Source organism: Callorhinus ursinus, unplaced genomic scaffold, assembly GCF_003265705.2.
Source record: "Callorhinus ursinus isolate GAN/ISIS: 27379988/994484 unplaced genomic scaffold, GSC_fseal_2.0 scaffold20, whole genome shotgun sequence".
Taxonomy (NCBI): domain Eukaryota; kingdom Metazoa; phylum Chordata; class Mammalia; order Carnivora; family Otariidae; genus Callorhinus; species Callorhinus ursinus.
In genome coordinates, this window is record NW_027397082.1 from 5,659,530 (window position 1) to 5,677,321 (window position 17,792).

A 17,792-nucleotide genomic window follows, 5' to 3' on the forward strand; every position below is an offset into this window, starting at 1 on the left:
TTTCAATGCCCGAATAATTTATTAATTCCTCTACATCTTATTTTCTCTCCTGAGTAGAAAGAATGTATTTCATAAGGTCCCTTTAGAGGCAATGAAGTTTCTTACACACAGCTGGAACAATGGAGTCACAATACACTGTCCTTTGGGTAGAAATTAAGCTTCACCAAGGAATAAAACAAGAATTTAGTGTTTTGGTGGTGGGGAATAAAGAATATCTGAAGAATGTATAGTTCAAAGAATCTCTGTTAGAAAAGACTAAGGAAATGGGCAAGAAGGCTATATACCCATTTCTCTCAATATGCTGTCTTGCCAATCCAAAGTGTAATCCAAGCAATCCAAAATTACCGAATGAAAACTTTGACCTTGTAAATGCCTATGAAGATTTGTGTGCCATTTTAAGGACATGTTTCTTGTGAAGCTGAGGTCACCTGATGGGTTCTAACACAGCCTTCTTAGGGCTGATTTCATAAAAATCTAAGGCACGGCAATCCAGGTAAGCACAGTAGCATTGTTACTGGTAGGAATTCAGAGAGAACCAGCCAGCACGTCCCAAGATGGGCCTTCACCAGACGAGAAAACTTAGAAAAACAGAAGGAGCCTGACTAGTCCCACAGACATGCTTCAGTGTGTTGCTTTCTGTTACTGTGGGACCCGGGTAAAGAAAAGTCTTCCCAACTTAGAATGTACTTATGGAAGCAGCACTACAGGGCCAGGAAAAGATTTGAGGGCCCTTCATTGCAACCTGTAATGTGATTTGAGCTGATGCAAATCTGGAAGCACCCGTGATAACCTGTGCTTTATTCTTCGAGAACTTAGAATCCTGGACCGATCTTGGTAAGCAAGGGTGCAAGGCAGAATCCAGCACAGGAGGATGGCTCTGTGAAGGGCACAGAGTGAGTAAGGGAGGGTGGTGTGCATAACACTCTCCAAACTAAGTAGTAATGTGAACAAGCCAGTCACCGCGAGGGCCCTGACCACCTCTTTCATGACTTTTAGCACTGGGCTTAGACAAGCATTCCAGCTTCAGTCTGGAGATTTGTTAAGTCCCAGCAAAGTGGAATACTGACAATATGATCACATCGAGATGTAACTTGTAATTGTAAAGTCACTTTCGATTAGATCACGAGCACTTCTGTGACCCAGTGATATGACATGATTAGGTCTGAAGCCAGCCCATGAATGTGCAGGACAATTGTGTGATTAACTGGGCTGACTCACGGGCACAGCAGGTCGTGGGCATCGGAAAGTCTGAGATCGCTCGGAGCAGGGGGGGAATAGAGCTCCTTTTCTTTACATGGGAGCACATGATAACTCCAAAAGATTCGATTGCTCATTAGAATAGGGACTATGTTCCTTCGGTTAGAAATGTTTCTGTCATTAGGTAGTATGGTAAGGGAAAGATCGTGGGAGTTTCTGACATCATTCTTCCTGCCATTGTCTGAAGGTTGTGCATTAGTCACCGGCAGGTTTGGGGGAGCAGCGCGCTGTGCCATGTTCTCTCCCACATCTGCCACTTGAGCTCAGTCAGGTTCATGCTCTAAGCCTGTTTACTCATCTGTGAAACAGGGATTCTAATATTCCTTTCTTATCGGTTGTAGAAGGATTAAGTAACGGTGCATAGTGTCTGGTACATAGTAGGTGCTATTAACTATTTGAACTTGCAGAAGATAGATTTCAAAACAGGATCATCTTCAGGCATTTAATTCTGTGCCCATTACTTAAATATAAGAGCAAGTATAAATGAAATTAAATAACCATTCATACTTAAACATGAGAACCTAGTCCCCTTACCCCCAAACTGCCTTATGATACGGGAGTCAAAAAAAAAAAGAAAAGAAAGAAAGAAAGAGAAAGCATTGACAGAATAAAAAAAACACAATTGAACTGATCATACTATGGGTGGTAATTATACAACTGAGAGACACGTGGGCTAATTCACTGCCTACCAACACAGTCATGCCCCGTGTCAGGGAAAGCTAAGCCAATGAGATCAGCCTGTGCATGGGGTGCCCTAGACAGAGGTTTTGTGAATGGGCTGCTCTCCAAAGCTCTAACTAGGCAATTCTAGTAGCACTACGAAGAATAGTTGTAAGGGAAAAGAATTGGATCTTTAAGTAGAGTTCCCCAAACTTATCTGTTGGGTTAATTGGAGCCCTTATTAAAAACCCAGGTGCCCGACAGAGCCCCAGATCATTCTTATTATTGGCAGGGTTGGAACACATGGCCTCCTGGTCTATCTTTTCACAAGCTGGTTTGGCGTCTGGCATTGCCATTAGCACAGGTGTACTAGATAGTTATTTCCATTCAAAAGTTTGCTTTCAGATGTTTGTAACTCCAGCAAACCTCCAGGGGATCTCCGTGAATTAAAATGTAGGCATGAATGTCATCAAAGTGCAGCACTTAGCCCCTGCCCAACAGGTCCAAAAATTCACCCAGAGGCCACTTCAGAGACACACAAGACCTGCTTGCTTCCTGGCAGAGAACATGTGAAAAATACACCGGAATTTACGAAATACGCAGAGTCATTGCTCAGTGTTGCATTCAAACCATGGCCACCTCATTCTGATTTGTTTATAACCAGAGTTCTCCAAGTGGGGACAATAGCCCCAGCCTCAACATTACCTGAAAACTTGTTAGAAATGAAAATTCTCAAGCCCCATTCCAGACCTACTGAATCAGAAGTTCTAGGAGTGGGCCCCAGGAATCCAGCTTAACAAGCCCTCCAGGTGATTCTGATTTATTCTAAAGTTTGAGAACCACTAGTTTCAAAAAAATAAAAATAAAAATGAAGGTTCATTTTCCCACCTATTTCAATACAGTGAACCAATAAGTATTTAACTAGTTAGGCCTCTCGAGCATTTCTCGAGATTCTTTTTTTTTTTTCTATATTCAGTTAGAGGAAGGAGAAAAACCAAACAAACCTCATTTTCACATGATTGACATTCCTGCAAAGTAGACTTGATTTAAAGTCATCAGAATGAGATGATCAGAAACTAATCATTGGGAAAAAAGCAGGATTCTGACTTCACTACTTTGAGCATTTACTTTCATAGGAGATAGTCACCCAGTGAAGTCATCTTATCCACAAACTGAGGTCTAATCATACTGTCTTGCCTCTTTCAGGTGCAATGGCCACATAGATTTTAAATGTTCCATGTGCATGATGCAATTTGATTTAGCAACTCAGGTTATGAATGGCCACTCGGGACAGTTGTCCAAGAGGTGAAAGAATGTCTTAAACCTAATGCTCATTCATAACATATCTTCCATTATTCTTTGGGTACAGATATGTGAACATACCCTTATATATCCATATTCTACATTTACATGTATATATAATAAATAAGAGTGTAAGATAGATGTATAAATACATTCTAGATAGAGAGAGAAATGAAAGTTGTATATAAGTAGGCTTTCAATGGGAGACATCCATTATACATGCGCACAAATACATAAGGAAAATAGTGATATGTAATACAATAAACTCTATTTAATAATTCTCACATTGGTTTATAAAATGTAAAAGAACATAATTAAATGAAAAAAAGTTAAATGAACAAGAATTGAAAGCGCATGATGGATGTGTCCCACATAGCATTTAAATCTCTTCCACTTGATTAAAAATTCCTAGTTCCTCTTCACTGAATTGTTTAGAGTTTTTGAGCAGCCTCTGCCCTGATTAAAACAAATTAGCATCAAAGATCCCCTGTTGAATGAGAAATCATTAATTGAGAAACATGCAATGCTCCTTAATTACCTTTAGAACAGTGAGAGAACAAATAATCTCAGGTTCCAGAGGGGCCTGCCTGCTCTGCACTGTGGACTCATTTCGTGTAGCTGCTGGAATAAAACTCCAGTTGCAAACACTATTGGGGAATATCAATGCAAGCTTCAGTAAACACACTGTAGATTGTTTATCTAAAAGAAAAATATATAGATAATGACTAACAGGAAGAGAGGAGCATGTTTTATTTTATTATTTTGTTGAGAGCATTAAAAGTGTTTTACATAGGCCAATATTGATTGAGGAATAATGTGAGCTGTTCTTTCTGATACAAGTTTTAATGCTTTGTGTAAAATATTTCATTTATGTAATTACCTGATAAAACTTCAGATACTTCTATATGGATGAGTAACTTTATCATTTAACGCTGGAACAGAAAGCACCAAAGTACTGAACTTCAGAAAATGCAGCTACAAATGGAAATTCAAACCATGATATGGCACCCTGTTCATTCATTCCTTTGTATACTGAGATAACAGTTACAATAGCTTCTGCAGGCCAGTGAAATACGATGTATCCCTCCACCTTTTAAAATCTAGAAAATACAGCATAACAGCCCATGGCAACAGGGTTGGGAAATCAAGTGCTATCACAGTGTAGAATATTACCCAAGGCTTATACAGAATGAGATGAGCAGAAACTAATCATTGGGAAAAAAGCAGGATTCTGACTTCACTACTTTGAGCATTTACTTTCATAGGAGATAGTCACCCAGTGAAGTCATCTTAACCACAATGCCATGTGCACAGCCTTCTGATAACAACAGTGGTGTGTATGGGACTGGATCTGAGGTTCTGAAAACTCTCAGTGTATTTCTCACAAGCACCCTGGAAGGAAGGAAGCAGAGTCTTCATTTTCCTACATGGGGTAAATAAAGCATGGTGAGGCTTGGTCATTCAGCTAAGGATAGGATCTTGGTTTTACTCTAGTTTTTCCAGGCCTCCGCTTTAACCCCAGATCACATGTCCTCAACAGACTTTGAAAAAAAGTTTGACAAAATTGACTCATTTACCTCCGTTTCCTTGGATATTTTTGGTTCATGTATAGTTTATACATACTGGTTCATATAATGTAAAGCACAAAACACCCAAACGGGGCTGCTATTTGGGCTTGATATTAATGCAGTTAAGACCCAATTTTGGAAATTGGCACTTCACTTTTAGTGACATAAAGTGACTTGTTTTATGAGTGGAATAAAACTTTATACCAACAGTCACAATAAGGTCCACACTCTGTAGAAGTTATTAATCATTACTCTATCCTATACTCCATCAAGATCATAAACCTGATATTGCCATAATTTTTACAAATATTGTAAATAACCCCTACGACAGTAAATTATAAGGGCAATTATCAAGACTACATTAAGAATATCTATACAAAAAATCAGAACAAAAGAGAATATCTATACACATTAACTTGCACAAGAAGAAGAGGAGAAAGACCAGGGAAGGAAGATGCCTCAGCAGCAGGAGGAGGAGGGGCAGGGAGCAGAGGAAGGAGCATAGGGAGAGGGAGAAGGCTATCATTAATTGTATTCATGGAGTATGGAAGGATAGAAACATGGTTATAACATTTTGATAGAGGAGGAAAATTGTTGTTGTTGTTGTTGTTTACCCAACGGGTTTTGATGAAAGTATATTCTTTCTTTGGACATTCCACTTCAGGACAAAATAATTCACCATTCACTGATGTGCAAAATGTAAGTGGTTTATATATACTGCCAAAATAAGAATTACTCATAAAAGGTCTACTGCACAACCATCCTCTGGATATGGTTTAGAAAAGGAAAATCTTGTCACTAAAACATTGCACGTTATGGGCAAAAGCACGAACAATACATCCTTATATGTCTTTCCAAATTTCTCGTTCATAGAGCTCATCATAGAAATAAGAAATGCCGACCAAATGTAAGGACTGAGAAATAAGTCTATTTCTAAGAAATAATGCTATTGAGTAGTTTTCCCTCACTGAAAGGCCGTTTCCCTTAACAGCCAACAGTGATTGCATTTTTGCATTCGAAGGTCAAATTGGAGCTGTCACTTGGGAAATCAGCAAGGAGTGGACACTGCATACCTAGATTTGGTTCCTTCTTCCAATGGGTCCATCTGCACATAAATGTCTGGGAGACCATATTCTTCCACCCCCACTAGGCAACAAGCTTCTGATAAACCCGGAGTTCTGACTGGATCAGGGAAGAGTCTTGATAAGTAGAATACCCTGCTTGCCATTATCTATTTGTGTTGCAAGGTAATCCATTTCGGGTTGAAATCAAATTGTTTTAAGCTGAGCTGGTATTTTTATTGGTGTCCTGCCAGCCAGCCTTCCTTTTAAGTGCTATCGTATTTCAAACAAGCTGCTCTGAAGGAAAAGACCAGGGCTGCCTGTGTGGATCGTCACAAGGGAACAAAGATGTGCAAGACCTGTTTTAGGTTATTTCTTTATTTTTTAAGCATTGAGAGAGGTCTGAGATGTTTGTTTACTGCTGGGAGGAAAGGAGCTGACTAGTCAATGAAGGGTTAGGAAGGATGTGTGACGATGAGAAAGAAAATCTAACACAATCTGTTAGTATTTGCTGCAAAATTACCACTTAAAGTTGAGGAAGGTAATATTTGAAATATATGATAGACCTTATTAAAAAAACCCTGAAAAGCACAAATCTGAATCACCAGGTAACATATATCATTGGTTTCCACTGCTATTTGATTATTTGGGAACTTTGGCACATATGTGTTCTTTAGTGTTACCAGAAAAACCTCAAGGAAAATCGTTGCTTGTGATGTACTGAATTTAACCTGAGCCTTTTCATGGGAAAAGTTGAACACATTTAACTCTGATCCACTTTAACAACAAAAACCCATCATAAAACCTAGGTGAGGTAGGCAAGCATTTTTATCCCAGGTTACTTAGAAATGGTTAAGACAACTGGCCCAAGGCAGTAAAAAAATAAAATAATAATAACAAGTTGTGGTTTGAGTTTACATTAAAACTCGAGGGTGTCCCCACACAGGACTCTCTAAGATAGCTCAAAACTGGAAAGCACAACATTTGAGATATCTTTTGGCAACTGGGGCTATAGATGCACAAAGAACTGTTCACAAGAATTTGCTCACTAATGCTATCTTCCTAGGTAGATTTTCGGGAGCGGGATCTCCTATCTCACCATACACAGACCCGTTTAAAGAAGCTTATGCTTAAACAGCTATCTTGCCTGAGGGAAAATTTCACTTCTGCCAAAAATAAAAGTGGTGAAACCTTTTGATGGTTAGCAGAAGACAGCATTTCTGCAGCACTCTTGGAGGGGTTTGGTTTTGTGCTCAATTAGGACTGCTCCGCAACTAATCCTTGAATGGGGCAGAATTATTTCCTGGAGTAAGGGTGAGAAGCAGGCAGGTCAGACTCGGGGGGCAGGTAGGTGGGGGGTGGTGCAGTTTACAAAAGCTCATCCTATTTGGAAAGAAAAATAATAATAGTTGCTGTTTTCATTTGTAGGGCTGGAGAAAGTAAAGCTCAACAAAATTTTGGCTGCTCTAGCTATGGTAGCCACCATATTGCTAAACAAGCAGAGAAACCTGTTCAATTTTGGAGAGGGAGAAAGGACTGTGGGTTAGCACTGAAGGAGTGTCCGCCCCTCTCTTCAGCCGCTCACAGGTGACTCCTGCAAGGAAACTTCATCAGGACAGAGAAGGATCAGTTTCGAGCTGAAATCTTCAAATCTCCTGATAGCCACTGACTCATCATCAAAAAGCTGAAGAAGAGCATGTGCGAGGCTCAGATGTTCAGAGAACCTCCTGCTTTTTGTTGTAAAAGAAAGGGGCTCCCGGATCCACTTGGTGCTCTACCCACTTTGGGGACATCTTCAGCAGGGTCCATATCAAATGTCCTCCCTCTCTTCTAAAGCTTCTGGGAGACTCCAGCCAGGCTGGGCCTGTTTATCAGGGTGGAGTGGGCCTCCTAATCTCAGCTTCTTCCCTGGCCTGAGCCCTGGGAGGTGTGGTGGAAGCCCTGGGAGGTGTGGAAGGAGACCACCATTCCATCCTGTAGGGCACAGGCGGGGGCCTAAATCAGGGCTAGGCCCAAGGCCCCGAGACCAAGAGCGGACATGGGTGCTTGGTCCTCGTGTGGGGGCAGAGAGGAGAGATGTTTGGATCCTCCTTGGTAGCTCCTTTTCAGTAATTCCGTTCTGAGGCCCAGCAGAGCAGTAGCACTAAGGTAAAGCAAGGACCCAGATGGCCACAGGGGGACGAAACTCAAAGCCTGCCAAAGAACAAGCAGACTTCTTAGAAAACGGCTCAGCTAGGCCCTGGCTGTACCAGTCTCAGAAGGAGGACTGTTACTGTAAGAACAATGTTTGTAAACACAGCACACAGGGCTGGGGCTGAGACCCTCAGTTCGAGCTGGAATCCTGGCCACTCAGGCTCTTGTGGGTTTTGCTTCCATCCTCAGGAACATTCCAAGTGTTCAGCATGACATTCAGAGAAAACGTGTAGAAAAGGCCAGTGAAAATCAGGTGAAGAGAGAAAAAGAGAAAAATGTGTTTTGCATGTGGAATTCAATAACATAAATGTTACAACCAAGTCTTCGATGATAGAGGGGCTTTTTCAGTTGTTGAGTACTTTTCCTGTGTGGTTTTGGAAGGGTAGAAACAAAACAAAACAAAACTATATTTAGCAGTGGGGGCTGGAAGATAAAGTGTTTTTATTTCAGTAATTAAACTCCTGATTCATAGCACACTGTAGCAGAAGATGTGGACTTCTTAAAGCAGGTTGGAACCTTTACACAATCTGTCCTAACATTGGCATTCACACCTGTGTACGTATATACTGATATGGTTATAAGTGTTAATTTTAGAAATTTGAAAGAACTACTCTGTTAAAGGTATACTATGGTGAAAACACTGCTATAACACTGACCTGATGGCTTATATTCACTGGAAAATCATTTAAAGCATTTTGAATTAGAGCAATAACTTTCTTATTTAAAGAAATTCTTCTAACTGTAGATAAAGGCAGCTCTTTGGCCCAGTATAGTGTCTCCCTCATTTGCCTAATGGTAAGAATCACTGAGGTGCTTATTTGAGCATATTCATCTTCAGGGTCTAATCCAGTCCTTCTGAATCTTAATTTCTAGAGGCAAGAGTAGGAATCTGTACAAACCCAGGGAGTTCTTATGATCAAGTATGTTCCAAACTCACTCTAGTAAAATGGCAAATGGGTTTTGGAATTTGATTTGTTCTTAAGTGTACGTGGGAGAATTCATTCATTTGATCAATTTTAATTTTTTAAAACCTTTTATATAAAACACTCCTCAAGTCATAGTTTTATGTTTAATGACAAAAAGATGTACCATGAATGCTGACCAAGTGTAAGGACTGGTTTCTTCTGGACTAATTTGAATGTGAAAGTGACAATTAATGTTCCCGTCTAAAGGTCATCAAGCAGTCATTTGAAAAATAGTCTACTAAAGCTGTATACATTTTGAAAGAGTTTCTAATGACTTGACCATCGAAGTAGATTTTTAGAAATCTCTATATCCTAGAAATATAGGAACTAAAGATTGTCAGGAAACTTTTACCTGCAAAAACCTGCTTGACCTTCAGCTATGGATGAAAAATTAATAGATGGATTCATAAAACTGTTGGTAGAAAAAGAGTGGCCTGGTAGCCCCAGGATAGTCAAGACCAGCTACACTGCATGGAGGACCTGCTGTGGGAGCTTTATGTTTATTACCTTTTGGGCTCACAGCAGCTCTGCAAGGTGGGCACCACCTCCTCCCCTCACAGATGCAAAGTCTGGACGCTTCTAGAGGTCAAAACTTGCCCAGCACCACGAAGCTCGAAGCTGGTTCCAGGATCTGTTCTCAGGCCTGTCCGCCAGTCTACACTCGAAATGACTCTGCAGCAGGACAATAGCCATACAGTGACTTCTGTCCGACAGAACCCCCCCAAAATGAGATCTTGGGGAGTACAACAAGAATTGATTCCACATTGAAGTATGTCCTAGTTGAAGTTTTCCTGCTGAGCATAAACAATAGTATGTGGCATACTCTCTCCTTCTATGTATATCACTAAAATAAATTGCCACTTAAAAGCAATTATGAAAATCCCAATCCTCTTAAAATTTATTAAATTGATCTGTAAGTATGTGCATCCCTTTTAACAAGAATTCTCTAGTTGCCCAAATATTGTCCATAGGTAAATTTTTAAATTTATTTATTTATTTCAGAGCGAGCACGAACGAGAGGGGCAGAGGGAGAGAGAACTTCAAGCAGAATCCGTACTGAGCATGGAGCTGGACAAGGGCTCAATCTCACGACCCTGAGATCATGACCTGAGCTGAAACCAAGAGTCGGATGCCTAACCAACTGAGCCCCCCAGGAGCCCCCCTCAGGTACATTTTTAAAACTCCATTCTATTTAACAAAAACTTTTCGTTCTTGGAAGAATAAGAAATCCTAAAATCTAAAGGACTTTCCAAAGTTATCCTAAACTGAAAGGTACAGAATTCTATTAAGATAAAGTTTTCAAGAGAATCAGTCATTGAACTGTATACTTCTGGAAGAGTATCTGCATATATCTGTGGATTGATTTTAAAAAGTTAAAAAAAAAAGGAGCATCTAAATTTAAAGTGTTTGGGATATGGGGACAAAAAGAATGTGACACAGATTCAAAGTGATAATGCCTAAGGTCTTCTCAATCCATTTCACCCGAGGGTGAAGAATTTTATTGCCAGTAAAAAGCTTTGCTAAGTTGAGAAGATGTTGCATAATTAGTCACCGAATTAGCAGTATTTGGCCCAGAAAGATGTAGTATGACTTTAACTTCACATTGCATGATGTCCTGCAATTCTCTAAAATTCAAATTTTCAAGCGTTAGGAACCCAGCAGGATTCGAGGTGGATGAAGCTTGGCAATTTTTCCAGAGTAATACTGTTTGCTTGGCCTCTCCAAAAGGATGGCTGAAATGGATTTTACCTACAATTCTGTATGCTTTTGTGTTTTTGTTATATAAGCCTTCTCTCATGACAAACGTTAGACAATTAAAACAAATAGGGCAATCATTTTATTTTTAAATGATTATATTTTTGTAGTCACCAGTTTTGTCAATTTATTTCTCCAGGAGAAAAATCAACATTTAAAGGGTCCAAAAAGAAGCTAATAAAATTACTTGATTGTTTTTAGGAGACATTTACAAACTTTGCTCACTTTTTTTTTTTTTTTGAGAGGTAAAATATCACAGGGAGGCAAAAACAACCAGCTCCACTCCCGCCCCCTCTCCCAAAAAACCCACAGGCTATAGATAAAATTATTCTAAGAATTAGTCTTATTTTTAATGCATAGAAAATAGCAAAATGATCATGCCAACATAAGGAATATATACTATAGTTAACAAGTGCCTAATTATCAAAACAATGATAGTCATGGCTTGATGCAACCTAGCAATCTTATATATGATGCAACTACCTATTGTATGATCATTCCTGTTATATATTACATTCAATCCTCATCAAATGAAGCTGACTATGTATAAATGGCATCATGAAATAACATTGAATATCACAATAGGGTCATATTCCGCTACTGCACAATCACACCATGCAAGGAACTATGCATTAGCTGTAAACAGTAAAGTGTCATTACCTTCCAGAAATCCAAAGGACCATGAAAAGTACATAGATAGTACTAAACATCAATTATATTTGAATGACTTTCATAGTGAATGAAGCTGTATTGTATGAGGCAGCTCGGGATATTTCTGTCACTGCTTTCTACATATATCCTGTAGTCACCCTGAAGGGAAGAAAGAGTTTCAAACAAGATCTGTTAATGCTACTGAGTTCTAGGGAACTGTTGTCAAAATGAGGCCACACAGGATTCTATGTCCCAATGTGAAAGCTCTTTTAAATCATTTCTCCTTTCTGCCATAATTCGGATTCGTGAATCATTAAGAATATGCTCAATGTAGGCAACGATCAACTTATTCTTTAAACTGAAGACTTACTCTTATGACATCAACGTGTTCAGGTTAGAAATAAGAATACTAGAGACCCTTGCCAGCTCTTCTCTACTTGTATTCTAAGTGGATAGTTGGCAAGAAGGAACCTGAATCATATTAAAACTTGGGAGGTGTCACCTCTAAAATACTTCTCATAATATTTGTAAAAGGTAGATAAAAATCTAGCAGCTAGGAGAGGAAGGCCAACAGAAGATGATCTGTTCTTACAAAAATGCAGATGGATCATTAAGTCTGATCCAATGATTCCTAGGCAATTAAAAAAATTACCACAGTAGAGCTGAAGCTTGCACACAGTAAAATAACCATTTCAGCTCTCTTCAGGTTTGGTATTGGAGGGTTTTTGGAAGGAGGGGAAAAATTGATTGCTGGACAGGTTTTTCCATGCTCTATCAGCTCTGATAATGAGTTAGGCAGTTGGCAAGGATGACAGGAATGTCCTTTTCACTCAGAATTCTAATAAACCTCCTGTGAAGTTGCACATACCATCCATCCAAATGGACTCATTTTGGTCTGCATTCCAGTTAGGTGGAAAATAGTCACATTCTCAAACTGAGTGTGGACACGATATGGTCATGTGGAATATTTAAATACACTACCTTACATCCCACTAAACCCAAATCTTGCTTTTACATTTACAGTGAGATAAAACAACATTTAAAGCCATTGCAATTAGTTCATTTTCTGTTCATATACAAGTGATTTAAGTTTGCTTATGAGGCAAAAACTGTACAATTCTCATCATCCAGGCATTATAAAATGTCTTTCTTTAAAGTCTTGGGATATAAACAGTTGGGTTTATATGAATTACATATTTTCATCTGCATTAAGAAACAATATACATCTTTTTCCAGCGTAATTTAATGTTATCTATGATAAGCCTAAGAGAGTCGTAAAAACTGACTTTATCACCCGTGACCATCAGTACTGTTACTTTCATAAAAGTCACGAACATTCTCTGGCCACTCGGGTCATTGCCCTTTTGGAGGGAACTGTACTTGAGCCCTGGGACCATACAGAGATTCGCCTCCATAAAAACTGAGGCCATAGACCAGCCTTAATGGAAGTCATTTACAAAATCAAAACATTTCAGAATATCCAGGAGCATTTTCTGTTTCTCAGACACAAGTTCCTTGACGTGTTGAAAGGTGGTGTTTTCGATTTCGGACTCCTGAAGTCTTGTCTTTACTATCTGAAGGCTTCTGTTGTGAAATATCTATTAGGGCACTGGCAATTGCAAGGCCTGCAAAAAGAGGAGAAAATCATTCAAATATTTGGTGAGATATTTCTGGGACAGTGACAGTGGTGTCTTAGCACACTATTTTTTTTATTGTTTTATATTTAGTCATCATTTAGCTGTTTATTGGAAGTTACCATGTAGTTTGCCCTTTACTTAAAATGTTTCTACAACTGAGACAAATGAATGTCACACATGAAGAAGAACAAGGACCTAGCAGTTAATTGATTCTGACTTTGGATGATCAAATTCAGTGTGTGACAAAAACATCACAAACAGCTGTGGATATGACCCCGCACCTTAGTTCCCATGTCTGAACACAAGTTTGTTCTAGTTGTACACAGAATTTTCAGTGTTACCATTATTTTTTTTGTGTGTAGAACAAAAAGCCATTGTATTAAGATTTTTCTAAAAATTTTGAGCAGTTTTAGGTTTAAAGAAAAATTGAGCCAACATTGATACATGATTACCAACTAAAGTCCATAGTTTACATTAGGGCTCTCTCTTTGTATTGTACATTCTATGGGTTTGAACAAATGCGTAATGTCATATATTCAACGTTAGAGTATCACAAAGAGAAGTCTTACTGCCTTAAAAATCCCCTGTGCTTTACCAGTTCATCCCTCCCCTTCCCCTGAGCCTCCAGTAATCACTGATCTTTATTAAAAGTCTCTATAGTTTTGCCTTTTCCAGAATGTCATATAGTTGGAGTCATATAGTAGGAATCATTGTACCTAGCCTTTTCAGACAGTCTTATTTCACTTAACAATATGCCTTTAAGTTCCATCATATCTTTTTTGGTTCAATGGCTCATTTCTTTTTGGAATAATATTCCATTGTATGGATATACCACAGTTTGTTTATCCATTCCCCTATTGAAGGATAGTTTGATTACTTCACATTTTTGGCAATTACAAATAAGGCAGCCATAAATACCTATGTGCAAGTTTTTATGTAGACATAAGTTTCCAATTCACAAATACCTAAGCACATGATCATTGGGTCACATGGTAAGCCTGGTTTTAGCTTTGAAAGAAACTATGCAACTATCTTCCACGGGAGCTGTGCTATTTTGCATTCCCACCAGCAATGAATGAGAGTTCCTCATTCATTGTACCGCATCTTTGTCGGCATTTGGTGTTGTTGGTGTGTAGGATTTTAGCCATTCTAATAGGTATGTAATTAAATCTCATGGTGGTTTTCATCTGCAATTCCATAATAAAAGCATCTTTTTCATATGCTTATTTGTCAGATGTATATTTTTTTTTGGTAAGGTGTCGTTCAGATCTTTTGCTCATTTTTAATTGAACTGTTTGTTTTCTTATTGTTGAGTTTTAAGAGATTTCATTTACGTTTTATATACCAGTTCTTATCAGATATGTGTTTTGCAAGTATTTTCTCCAAATCTGTGGCTTGTCTTTTCATTCTTTTTTTTTTTTCAAGTGTTTTTAAGAAGTAAGAAAACACCCAGGTGCAGAGTTATCTTATGCACAAGCAGACATGGAAGAAAGACAGCTCGATATTTCTTAAACATAAGAAAAAAACCTTGAGTATTATCAGCAGACTATCAACACAAAAGTGGATCTCTAGCTATCATAGGTAATTTAAAGAATACTGTTTTGTTACATCATTTTGTCTATTGATCGACAAGAACATTTGGTAAAATGTTCATGGATAGAAAAGACATTCCTAAATTTGTAGAAGCAATGGCCCAGCCAGATACTCTGGTTTATCATAGCTATACATGAAGCATTCCAGTTTCTGTTGAGTCTCATGTAATTCTTTTTTTTTTTTTTAAGATTTTATTTATTTATTTGACAGAGAGACAGCAAGAGAGGGAACACAAGCAGAGGGGTGTAGGAGAGGGAGAAGCAGGCCTCCCGCTGAGCAGGGAGCCTGATGTGGGGCTCGATCCCAGGACCCTGGGATCATGACCTGAGCTGAAGGCAGATGCTTAACAGTAGAGCCACCCAGGTGCCCTGAGTCTCATATAATTCTTGAGTAAAACAAAATGTGCCAAGTCACTATACTAAACCAAGAGACCAGCCTGCTTGCTTTAAGGAGGTGACTAAAGGACTTTTGGTTCATTTTCCTGTCTCCCAGGTCTTGGAGACTTGACCCTGGGTTGAGATGAACCAAGCCCTGAGCCCTACAGACATCTCCTCAATGTGCTGCTCTTAGAAGAAGGCCTCACTTTGGATCTTAAGCTATGCAAGATGCCATTGAATTGTTTTACTTCTGTGGGTCATTTTTTTCTAGGTAAGCCTCAAATATGACCTGGCAAGAACAGAACTCCAGAGGTTTATGAACAGAAAGAAATGTCAATGGAAGGAAACAGTGTTAAGAGGAGGGTCAACAAGCCTAGTGCAGTATTGTAGAAGTCAAGGGACGTCAGGGTTCAAGGAGTCTGCAGAGAGTACCAAATGGGCCAGCAGTGAGGCTGGATACAGAGCCCATTAGATTTCCTCGAAGAAGATTTGGATGATCTTTGAGTCATTTCTATACCTAACTGAGGAAGGAAGTCTGAAAGTTAAGCAGGGAATGGGGTGAGAGGAAATGTGACAATACATATAAATCCCATGTTCAAGCTATTTGGCACCGGAAAGAGGTAAGTGAGCAGCTGGTACACAGGGGGAAACAACAGGTCAGAGGAGATATATGTGAATACATAGGATCATCTGAGTACATATAATTTTTTTTTCAGAAAAGGTATTTTTTTTATTCAAGTAACTGCAAATAGGAAACCAGATGGGGGGGCCCCAGGCTGGGACAAATAATGGCTCCCTCCTCCCCAGCAGAACAGGGGGGAGAAGGTGGCCCTACACCCTCGATGGCCAATACAGCCCCCCCCAACTCTGCTGCAGCATCCTAAGGGCAGGGCCCCACCTTCCCTGGGACTGGGGTGGTCAGTAACCCAGCCTGTTCTGCCCCATATAATTTTTAAAGGAAAAAGAAGTTTTATGTACATGTGAGAACAGAAGAGAAGGTATTTGTGGAGAAGGAGAAATTAACGATGCTAGGGAGGGAAATGATTAAAAAGTTATAGTAATCACTGGCTAGGCTGATAATCTTAGATATTTACCTTTTAAGGGTTGCTGTTAAATAACCTGATCTTTTAGGATATTGAATAATTATTCTGAATTGCTTAAAGATAACGCAAGTTCAAAGGTTCAAAGTTTAAATAAATATTGCTTTCTTGACCTCTGAAGAGCACATATGAACTTCTAAAGTGTCCCACATAGATGTTTCAACCATTATTCTGCTGTAGGAAATAATTACTTTGTTATTTCTTCAAGGGAGGGAGCTGAAGCACATGTTTTTTTAAAAAAAGACTCACAGGCCCCGGTTGTGCTAACAAAAAATCCGGTACAGGCAGACCTAAAGTTTCCCCAGATCTCTTGGCATCCTTCTGTCATAATTCACAACCTTCTGTTATTTCATTCCTGGAACCCTCTTATCCAGAGACAGCCAAATATGACAAAGAATATATGTCTCCTTTAATGTAGACAGAGACCACTTCCACTAATTGCAATGATCACAGCTTCTAAATATGAAATCATGTTATTCATTAAACTACTGCATGACCCAGTCCAAAGGAGTTCTGAAAAACAGTACTTTTCCATTTACATGTGGCTACAAATGTTGTTTCCCTTACAGAAGCTATAATGTCAAGAGAGAAGCAAACCATTTGAGTTGCCCAAACAGAAATTCCGTGCTAATCTGAAACTGCCAACGTACCTTTGTATTTCAGGGTATTGGAATTCTGAAGCCTAATTAAAGCAGTGTCTCACAAATATCCTGGGTTTGCTAATGATTTGTAAGCTTGGAAACACATTCCATTGAAAATAGTAAATCTATAAGCCAGACTTCAGTCCTTAATTTACAAATAAAATCGCATATCATGCTTATTTTTAATTTGACAAATTTTTGTTCTTTCCTATGGAAATGGAGCTACCAACGACATTTACAGATTCTGCATAAATGGCCACATGTACATAGGAACCTTGGATTCCTGCAGGCAGTGATGTTTAGTGTCCCCCACGTGTCCTCCCAGAGGATGCTCCAAGGCCACGTGCCCACTCTCATTCTCTGGAGGGGCCAAACAATGTTTTTGCTTAGATTTAAGCTTGCGTCCTTTATACTACTACACAGCTTGTGGCACCCCATCAGTTACTTTTTTTTATAATCTTGTAATTTAATTATGAACAGCATAATGATCATAACTGCATGCGTGTATATGTCAGATTGTTGGGAATAAGTTTTTATTACTACTATTTCACTTCTTCATATTGTACTATATGGAGAACTCTAACACAACAACCCAGAAATTGCTAGGTCCTCATTCAACCTACAAGAAGCCCTGGACAGAAGAATAAATAAGAGGGACCAGGTCCCAGACTTCCCGAAGTGTCTAGTATGTGGAAGACTCTTTAAAAAAGAAAGAGAGATTGAGAAATCAGAGTAGTTTCTAACCTTGCCTTTCAGTATACTTTATTGTAGGGAATCTTTATTTTATTTATAAAATTTTTTTTTAATTTTTCTAAAGATTTTATTTATTTATTTGACAGAGAGAGACATAGCGAGAGAGGGAACATAAGCAGGGGGAGTAGGAGAGGGAGAAGCAGGCCTCCCCATGGAGCAGGGAGCCTGATGTGGGGCTCGATCCCAGGACCCTGGGATCATGACCTGAGCCGAAGGCAGACGCTTAACGACTGAGCCACCCAGGCGCCCCTATTGTAGGGAATCTTAATTGATAAAAAA

The 17,792-nt window shown here is 39.2% G+C and overlaps 1 protein-coding gene across 3 annotated transcripts in view; it reads right to left on the reverse strand.

Moving 5' to 3' along the window:
* Positions 1-10,756: 10,756 nt before the first annotated feature.
* The window catches only part of ATRNL1 (attractin like 1), a 919,082-nt gene continuing 912,046 nt past the window's right edge, over positions 10,757-17,792 (reverse strand). Inside the window, exon 29 of one of the 3 annotated variants that reach the window (XM_025881114.2) lies at positions 10,757-13,037. In XM_025881114.2, coding sequence (XP_025736899.1) covers positions 12,913-13,037 — 125 coding nt within the window. In that variant the 3' untranslated portion in view covers positions 10,757-12,912. The remainder of the gene's footprint in view (positions 13,038-17,792) is intronic. The other 2 variants (XM_073904148.1, XR_012381651.1) reach the window with 2 other exon arrangements.